The following is a 10,021-nucleotide window of genomic DNA, read 5'->3' as shown; positions in this document are numbered from 1 at the left end:
TAGTCATCATCATCTTGAAATCTCACCTCACGTAATGCAGAAAACTTTCCAATAATACCTTTGTATATTTATGGTGTGTTTAATCTGCATGTTCTTATATGTGCCCTAGCGGGGTAGTTGTGAGCAGATGTTGCGACCAAATTCAGGCCTCTTGAACAGCAGCGAGCGCTCTGAATCACATTCCATCTCTCCAGCCCTATATGTATATGTTTTTGTGCATGTAAGCCTGTGTACATATTTTCTGTACCCTCAGCCTCAGGCCTTTCCATTGATAACTAGAATCATGGCCCAGCTCAAGCTTACTTTGTCATCCTCTTCTGTTTTGTACAGAAGGAAGGCGTAAAATCGAGAAGACATCAGATATCAACTTGAGAGCCGAGACTACCTTCTGAGATGTCGGAAGGAACAGAAGACAGTTGTAGAAGTTAAGAACCAAAGCTGATGTACAGAAAGCAGCGAGGTCAAAGTTCATACGTCCCCAGAGAGGAGCTGTGCTGTTAATTTCTGAAGTTATGTACGGCCTTGCATCTACTCCCAGAGACATTTTAGCTGTTGAATTTTGCAAGAAACTTGCATCCTGAGAATATAATGCCAGCTTGTTATGCATTTGTCAAATAAGCTCACCTGGGTTTCTGTCACTTGCAATCCAAAAGGGTTTAATTACAACACAAACTCCACTAGACAGAATCCCAGCACGGGGCAGTGGTAGGTTGGCACAAATACCAGCACTAGCTGAGCAGCTATGGCAATCTGATAGCTTCTGGAAGAGGAAAATTCAATTTTCTTTAAGAATGTGACCACTGGTAGGTCTACCACATTCCAGGACCCCGCTCACAAGACAAGCTGGAAAATACAAATTGGACTCTATGGAGAGCATGGAACCGATGGGAGGGGCTGAGGAAGGGAGTATGAATATTTGAATGTTTTCAAAATACGTTATATGAAAGTATCAAAGAATTAATAAAACTATTGGTAAACAACACTTATTAATCTTCAGCCAAGGCATACTTCTCTGGGAGGCACTAGCAAACGCCCATACCACCTTCTCCCGTGACCTCGCCTGTGTTCCTTCTTTCTACACAGCTTCATTATTCCTACAAGTCTATCTAAAAACAAGTCTATCTAATCTATGCACAACTTAAGAACAGATGAAACACCTGAGGCATGTTTACAATTCTCAGTGTCCATAACAGCACAGAGGTACAGGAATGGGTCTTCCACTTCCCTAGTCAGAGATTGTAACTAGATAGCCCAATGCCTATGTTTAAAGGCAAAAATATTATGTATTTTTATTGTAATACATACTGCCTTACATAAGGAACTTTTTAATGTGTATATGTGTGTGTGTGTAAAATTAGTTTATTTGCTTATTTTTCTAAGGATAAAGACCTTCAAGACCCAGTATATTGACGTCTCTATTAGACTAATCTCTCCTCTGCCAGAGAAGGTCATGTGTTTGGCTGATTTTCCAAGAGTTTTGTGTAGGGGCCAAGTCAAACATTAACCATAGTACTTCAGTAGGCACAGAGGGAGCTAGGCTTGTTAAGCAGTATTTGCCCCTCAATTCACCACCAACACCTTCCACAGTTATCAGTGACTTTTGTTAAGTGCGTTTCACACTTGCTCCTTCTCTCTAATTTCAGTCAGCCAAACCTCCCTGAACTTCCTCTCTTAGCTCTCTTACCCTTTGACGAGCTTTTCTCCTCCTCTCTGTCCCGGCCCCATTCAGCCCGCCTTAATGCTTGTACTCCATAAACATCTATTTTACTGTCCTCTAAGCCGCTCTAGTCTTCACCTATGGTTTTAACCAATCCAGGTAGGATTCTTAGCCACCTAAGTCACCATTCCAGCGTTGCCTTATTGCTAAACAGTGTGTTTTGGTGCTTTGCCTCCACATCCCATGTTCAAGCCGAATAATTCAAAACATAACCTTTCACCTGCCCATCTCTGCAGTGACAAATGAAAAGCTACATAAAACCCTCCGTCTACTGGTTTTTCTTGAATCTTCCAGAAATGATCCTGCTAGAAATCCTTGTGTCTGTCCATTCCTCTGCCATCAACTCTGTCCAGCTATCAGACCATGCCAGTTCTAGCCCCCTGACATCTCTACTGTTTAACACTTAATGAACTGATAAGAGGCTTCGGCCCAGTCCTCCTAACAGTGATCTACCCCATTTAAATCTACAAGTGATTTACAATATTCTATAACTGGCAGCATGGAAACTCCTGTTAGCAACCACTGAATTCCAGTGCTCATCCTTGCTAATACTACCCATACAAAGTGGTATTGGGAAGGCTTGCAAGGATGAGGAGAGACAACATTTGAGGGGGGGGGGGAACCTAACACTTGCATATCACTTTTTCTTGGTGTCATCTCTGCTGTTACACACACACACACACACACACACACACACACACACACACACACACACAGAAAAGGCCCCAGGTTCATGTCATAACATTTGCTAACTGTCTTATTTTAAACTGATTTACTGGACATCTAACTGTTGAACTTTTGGAAAAAGTAGAACTGTTATCATCAGAGTGCATTAGCACTTACACAGGGCAGACTCTGCAGGCAGGCCCACATCTATGGAGTGGTTTGAGAAAATGCTTTAGAATGCTTTACCTCCGTTGAACAAGAAGCAAAAATTATCACAAGCTATTTTGATCACTCCATTGATTGGATACTGAAAACATACTTATGCCAAATCAGTGCTCTGTTAAGCAGTATTAACACGTTATCTAATAAAACAAAGTGTAGAGGTGTCGGTTAAAGTGAACTTTGAAGTGTTTTAGTTACCAAATTTCTCAGTTCTCAACATCCAAGCCAGGAGGCTCACAATTGCCTGGAACTTGACCCGCAAAATATCCTATTCTTCTGGACTCTAAGTGAACCTGCATTTACATGTACACAACACACAGATTATTATTATTATTATTATTATTATTATTATTATTATTATTATTATTATTTTTTTTTAAAGAACACTCTTTTCTTCAGTTCCACATACTGGAAAATTTACTGTGACTCAAGCACTAGCTCTGTTCCCAACATGTTTGAGAGGTACCAGCACTTCGGAGACTTTAGATCCCTGCAAGATGCTTGAAGTAAATTAATCCCTAGGGTCCCCCATCCCCTGAACCCCTAAGCTGAGGGTCTACATTGCAACAGCAATTGAATGAGGGATAGACTGGGCTCTGGTGGCCTGGGCTTCTGTGAGACTGGGGTTTGAAACTAGACTTGGCCGCAAGTAAAAGCCGCTTCACCTTACTCCTTTTCGTAGGTACAAAAGCAGACCTCTGTTTGCCAAACAGAGCCTTTAGTTCTGTGAGCCTTAAGGTTTAGTGTTGAGTGCTCTGACAAAACACTGTAGCAGTCTTCGTTGGCATTAAGGATGTGAGAGAGGATTCCTTGGCAGTGTTTCCCCATGAGACACTGGAGAAAAGCATTCAAATAACGGACGTCTCCACAGTTCAGTAGTGAAATCAGAGCCCAAAACTCATTCCTGTGATGCCCAAGGAGCTCCCTGGCTCCTATTTGCCCGAAAAAATCAGCCAAGAAGTTGGTATTGGGAGGATCACTCCTCTTGACCTGAATGGAAAGTCCCCCCGACACACAAGTACAACCCACCGAAATGGAAAGGTCTAAGCCTGTTCTTCAACAGGAGGAAAGCCTCCCCATCCGGCAAAGAAACTGAGCCCCGGTGCACTGGGAATTCCACGAGGCCCCGCCCCATCGCGGCCACGCCCCTCACCTTGCCAGCGGCGTGCTCGGACCGCGGAGGTGCGTGCGGCGCGCGCTGATTGGCGGCTGCCCCGGCGCTGCCCCGCTGCCATTGGCTGCCAGGACCTCTTTGTTCCAGGTCCCAGCGGCAGCCGAACCGGGCTGCGGAAGTTCGAGGGCGCAGGGTGAGTGACTGCGGCGGCGCCCCCAGAGTCCCCGCAGCGGAGATCGCGGACGCGGGACCGAGCCCCTCCTACGCCCAGCATGGACCTCGAAACCAAAATGAAGAAGGTGAGTCTCGCGGGCGCGGGAGCCTCACCTGAGCGCCGAACTGCCTCGGCTTCCCGGCCCAGATCCCGGTAGGTGAGGCTAGAGGAGGACTCCGCAGATTCCCCGAAGCCCTTGGTGACCGTCGCTACTGGGCGGGACCCTGTGACCCGCTGTCACCGCGCCTGAAACTTTACTGAAAACCTTTCGGCCACACCTTCCCCCAAACCCTGGGTGAGGAGGTCTGGGCGAGGTGGTGACTATCACCGCTTCCTGTGTGGGCTCTGGAGAGCTTGTGTGATTCAGTGATGTGGCTTTGACAGCCATGACCTCCTCCCTAGCAGCTTGGTTGCCCCAGGCCCTCTAAAGTGGCTGCTGACTAATGGCACTTCCCTTCACACCCGCGCCTGCTGATAACTTCTGGAGTGATGACTTTTGGAGGAGTGTGTGTGTGTGTGTGTGTGTGTGTGTGTGTGTGTGTGTGTGTGTGTGTGTGTTAGTGTGACTTATGGCTTGAGTGCCAAAACACTGTCTCCTGCTCGAGGAGTTCGTTCTCAAAGAAAATAGTTTGGCAGCCAGCAGCAAACAGCCGTCATTGCAGGTGCTCAGTGGGCCCTGCCGGGGAACGCCCTCATGATGTCTGGTGTCCAGGCCCTACCTGAGGAGCTCCGAGATTATGAGGATATCTCAGGTCGCCTGGGAGAAAGGGGTGGGGACTAGACTATGACTCAAAAGAACGCTGACGTCACATTCTATTGTAACATTCGACCTTAAAGGTCTTGTTCCTGGGAACTGCGCCTGTTTATTTTGAAGTAAATTTAACTTAGTGGTCATTTATCAAATAGGGAAGGAAGTTGTGCAGCATAAGAAAAAGTTGAGAAAACTTTCTTCTGCTGCTTTGCCCGTTCATCTTCTAAAAGGGAATTTCTATCTTGTGCCATAATTGAATTTTTAAAATTGCATGCAAATGTAAAGTAATGAGGTTAGGAAGCTGTTGACGAATTAAAGTTTGAACCTTGGAAATAGTTTCTTGGTCCCCTCTGATTAAAATCAGCTCCCAGAAGAGAAGTCAAGAAGAGGAAATATAGTCTCTTCCTGTTATATATATTATTTGAACATGCTTTCTGGTTAACTGTGCTTGCCCCTTAGAAGACATCTGATGTGCTGTGTAGTCTTCTGTTGATAAACACACACTGAACTCATTGAGTTTTAATGTAAGAACTACTTCAGGCGCTTGCCTCAAATGAGAGGCTGTCTCTGCTTAGAACTATGACTTGAAAACTGCTTAGTGAAAGTGGGAACTCCTTGAACGGAGGGAGGGCTGAGTAGGCACATCCTAGGGTGGTTAAGGTAATGACACTGTTGGGTGGGATGCTATCTTGGCAGACATATCTCACTTATATTTTTTATCAGACCCCACAGATACCGAAAGTGAACCCTAATGTGGAATCTGAATATTGGAAATAGTGTGTCAGTACAGTGTGTGCATGGATAGTGAGGGGGCAGGCTGGACATGTGAAGACAGGCCATTGGGGAGCCTTGCGCTTCTGCTCAGTTTTGCTGTGAGCCTAAAAACTTTTTTTTTTAATGTACTCTAAACAAAACAAAACAAACTCTTTGAGACAGTAGTTCTTAGAGGGAAAGTCCAAAGTTAAGAACTAATGTGCTTGCAAGGAATAAAAGAAATGCAGATATTTATAAGCAGTTTCCTGAAGTCTGGAGTATAATAAATAAGTCTTTTGAAATATGGCATGGCTCTTCTCCTCCATTCTCCCTTTACTTTAAAAGGATATCTTTTCAACCAAGTGCCTTAACCATCTCTGTAAGCCTACTCCTTTCCATCTCACCTCAATAAAAAGGATTTCAGAAATTTAAAGAAAATGCAATTACAATAAATCCTTATTTTATGATGCCTTCATTCCTGCTGGTTCTCAGAAGGACCCTCTATCAGTAAATGACTACGACACCCCAACAGTGTCCCATATGACTACCAGTCGTGCCCTTGATCTGCCTCCCTAGGCTATTTTTTTTTTTTTTTAGTGGATTGGATAAGAGGTTCCCCAGTACAAAACAGTTCGAAGATTCTGGGAGTACATTTTACCCTTTAGACCGTAATCTCAAAATAAATGTGTATGTAGGAATTGTTTTACTTAGAAGTTGCTTTCTAACTCTCTAACACACTTAAATATTCCAAGACTCTGACTCGCCAGCAAAGCTTCTCCGTCACCTTCTCATCCTGCTGGTCGTCAGATCTTCTTAGGTACATAAGGAAAGCCATGATGTGAGTGTGCTTAGAAAACAAAGGCAGTTTGGAAGTGGGAATACAGAGGAATTTAAACAAAACCAATTTGACTTGTAGCTTAAGATGTGTGGAATTTCCTCTTCCAAACTCCTTGCATTTTATTGTTGATTTCAGAAGGCATTTTCCCCAGGCAAAGGGAAAATATTTGTTTTCCATGAACATTCCTTGTTAGAAGAACTAAGTAGGGTAGTCTTTACCTTCCAGTGGCCTAGGTGGATTTTTTTTTTAACCATTGTAAGAGGTTTATAAAAGGAGAGCTTTCTCCATGAACTTGCGCTAGGGTTCTTTAGCAGTTACACACCATTATCCCAGCCACGGTGGGTTTCATAATTGCTGTTTTGCTGTATTTTGTTTTGTTTGAAGTGAGTGGGCTGTTGCTAGGATGTGCCAGCTGGTTTGTCTACACAGAGTTTTGTTTCAACAATATTTTAGAGAAGAATTTGACTTTTATGTTCATACCATATCCTTGGAAGTGCTCAGCTGGACCCTGTCCCTGCATCTTGCATCCTTTTTACTTTGTGTAAGTAAAAATCTGTGTCTGATTGCACAAGTAAACAACAGCTCTGAGAGGTAGAAATGGCCTCATTTTTGTGGTGAATGGTAAATCATGGCCTACCACCAGCTGTTTCCCCTCAGCACTACTCTCTCCCAGAAAATCACATTTTGTTCTTCAAAATATACCAGAGAGAGACACTCCAGTGATTTCCATTATACTGCCTAGAATTGCTGCAGGGCCTTAATTTTACTGCAGTTTTTAAACCTCATTTAAAAAAAAAATTGATCTTAACATCTTACATACTTTTTTTGAAATTCTTTGTTTTTTTAAGAAGGATAAGATGCATCTTTTTTTTTAAAGGTGCATCTTAAATATGGAAAACCACTAACAAAAAAACTCCTTCCCTGCATTCAGATTTGCTTAAAAAGCTTTAATTGGTATCCAAAAATGGATAGCAAATCAAGTGGCTGGCTCTTGAAAAGCTTCAGCACCACAGAGATTATTGCCTAAGAAATGAGAATGCGCCTTTTCTCATAGGTAGCATCAGTTAAGTATGAGGAAATCAGGGTCCTCAAACCTAATTAGCTCCTCTGCATGAAGCATGTGAGTGTATGTGTGTGTGTGTAAAACTGTTGACACAGAACTATAACTTTCATCTTAAAGGAGAGAAAAGTAAAAGTAGTAGTGCCATTTTGAGTGACCATGGCTCAGGAACACAGATTAATTTACCTTGTATTCCACATTCCAACATGGAAGCAGTTTCATGATGTTTTGTAATTTTAAAGAACCAAGAAAGTCATAACTCAAGTCAAGTTTAAAATATGTCATGGATGCACTCGCATCAAGATGGCAGGAGGTTTCCTGTAAGATGAGATGAAAGATGCGATCGGGTAACTTGCTTAGCTTTTGAGTTGCTGGGAGCTAGTGAGTGGTCTGCTAAGTCAATACATTCCAAAGGGTTTCTGTCAGTTCTGACTGATGGGCTGGGAATGGCTATTCCAGAGGGCCAGGACTAGCCCAAGATAAGGTAATTAGCTTCCCAGTCTTCAATGCTCTGGGCCTTCTAGTCTCTCCATAGTACTGAAGTCCTCACCAGCTAGTCACTCTGCAGGCACAGCTTTGCTCCTACGAGTTTTTGTTCACAAAGTGCTGGAAACAGATTTTCTTCAAGAGCCAGTGACACAAATTGGAGTAAAGGGAGGGCTTACCTTTGGAGGTAGATGCTGCGACTCAGAAACTACACAAGAAAGGGAAGTGGCTCTTAGCTAAGCCCCTGTTTCTTTTCCTGTTGTTGTGAAAAACAAAATAAAACATAAAACAAACAAACAAACAAAAATACTAAAATCGAAAAAAAAACCTGACAAAATAATTTAGAGGAAAAGATTTATTCTGGCTAGTAGCTCAAGGGTACATTGCTTCATGATGGGGAAGCCCAGGGGTTTGGAGCGTGATGGAGTTGGTCATAGCAGATCCATGCTGAGGGAACAGAGAGCCACGAATACACACTGCTGTTCAGCGCCTTGTTTCCATTTATACAGTCTGGAATACAAACATGGGGAGATGGTGCTCCCTTCCCACCTTAATTAACCAAAGCCAGATGATCACCGACTGGCGTGCCCAGTGGCCCATCTCCCAGGTGATGTTCGACTCTGTCAAGGACAGTGAACACAACTGTATACTCCTTACTACCGAATAACAGTGTGCAGTGTTCACATTCCAACTTCAATACTGAAGCTTATGCATTCTTCAAGGTCTATCGTTTTGCAACTAAGGCACACTCTTCTGGGAACCGCCCCCCCATCTTTCTACATAAAAGAAAACTCATTGATTCTAACTCCTCGAAGCATGTTCCTTTAACTATTAAGATATTGATCTGTAGATGGCTGATACATTGGTAGCTTCATCTTTTACCTAGACTTTAAGCTTGAAATATAGTTATATTTTATAATACTTGACATTTTGATTGTTATTCAAAACAGCCTAATGAGGGCCATAGTCTCATTCTGAGGATGAGCACTGAAGAAACCCCAGTTCAGATTAGTTAATCCGAAGAACCGTGCTGTGAACTTGAGCTACAATCCTTGGAATTTTTCTTTCAGCATGCCACCTGCCTTTTGAGTTTTATATGTCTACAATGTTGAAGTAACTATATCAGACAAATAAATAAAGTATGATGTATTGGAACACTTTTGCTTGTTTTATTTAAAGAAATCCTATTTGAAGAAGTGATTTCTCTACCAGTAAATTTACCGTCGTATGCTGCTGGTTTTCAGGTTGTGTGCTGAGTCTGTACTTGATGCACACCTATGCAGTATAAGTTGCCAGGTAGAAAGAAGTCTACAAAAGTAAAAGCCTCATGAGAAGGAATTTCTGGGAGACTTTTACAGGTGAAGAAACTGTGGTCACGTTCCTCATGATAGCTTCTAGTGTTCTTCCAACTCGTCAGCTTGTGTTGGGAGCTCTTGTCTGCTTTCAGGGTGGTCCTGAGCACCAGTGAGCCTGGGTTGGGCGCTCTGCTTTAGGATGCCAGCCGTAGCATCTAGATCTGAGAGGTCCTGGTGAGCTGTGGAAGTTCTCTACCTTCTGCACTTCTTATTTGGTAGAAACTGCCACACGTCGTGGGTAGGAAATGCATTTTCCAATGGCAGGTGCTTTACGTTTCACTGGCATAGTAGACCCGACAGCTTAACAGCAGAATTTGCTAACAAAGGAAAACACCAGGGCATCCTTACATGGAGGAAGCTAAGTAAGTTCATTTCTCTCCGGCTTACAAAAACTTCTGTTGAGCAGCAGTAAGAAACACCAAAATGATGAGCTGTCTCTGGAATGTTGTGGAACTACCCAGAATAGAATTAGTATTAGGGGCTGTCACCGTGTGGGGAAGGTGATTTAGAAGGGCTTTCTTGGGGCTACTCTCTGTGTTCTTTCTCTGGGAACTGGAATAGTGCTTGGCGACATGGTGATTTGAATACAAGTTCCTTATACAAACCAAACTGCACACTATGCTTAGAAATTAGGAAAAGTCAGTAAACATGCAGGGTGTGTCTATGTCTGAAAGGATTACCTGTGCATCTAGACTTTCCCTCTTGTTTTTATCAGCATACCTTCCATGTCAGACTATATATAGTAGATCTGAACCTACTATTTTGTTGCTGTTGTTATGTTGGTCACCTTGGATGTCAATTTCTGTGTTCAAAAAGCCTCAGTAGGTGAAAGAGCTTTTTTTTTT

General features: G+C 43.1%; 2 protein-coding genes across 3 annotated transcripts in view; one reads left to right on the top strand and one right to left on the bottom strand.

Annotated features, from left to right (window-relative positions):
• LOC311599778 (uncharacterized protein) overlaps positions 1–3,993 on the bottom strand; it is a gene marked incomplete at its 5' end in the record, with an annotated part of 40,106 nt that extends 36,113 nt beyond the window's left edge. Inside the window, one exon of one of the 2 annotated variants that reach the window (XR_014780005.1) lies at positions 3,759–3,885. Coding sequence is in view for 1 of the 2 variants with exons in the window: in XM_084785769.1 (XP_084641895.1) it covers positions 3,759–3,993 (235 nt within the window). Of the gene's footprint in view, positions 1–3,758 lie in introns of both variants that reach the window. The other variant, XM_084785769.1, reaches the window with a different exon arrangement.
• TES (testin LIM domain protein) overlaps positions 3,878–10,021 on the top strand; it is a 41,610-nt gene continuing 35,466 nt past the window's right edge. Inside the window, exon 1 of the mRNA XM_084785760.1 lies at positions 3,878–4,018. Coding sequence (XP_084641886.1) covers positions 3,992–4,018 — 27 coding nt within the window. The 5' untranslated portion in view covers positions 3,878–3,991. The remainder of the gene's footprint in view (positions 4,019–10,021) is intronic.

This window comes from Acomys minous (genome assembly GCF_964271855.1).
Source record: "Acomys minous genome assembly, chromosome: 6".
Taxonomy (NCBI): Eukaryota; Metazoa; Chordata; class Mammalia; order Rodentia; family Muridae; genus Acomys; species Acomys minous.
The sequence above is the reverse complement of the archived record's forward strand: the minus strand, read 5'-3'. Positions and strand labels throughout refer to the sequence as shown.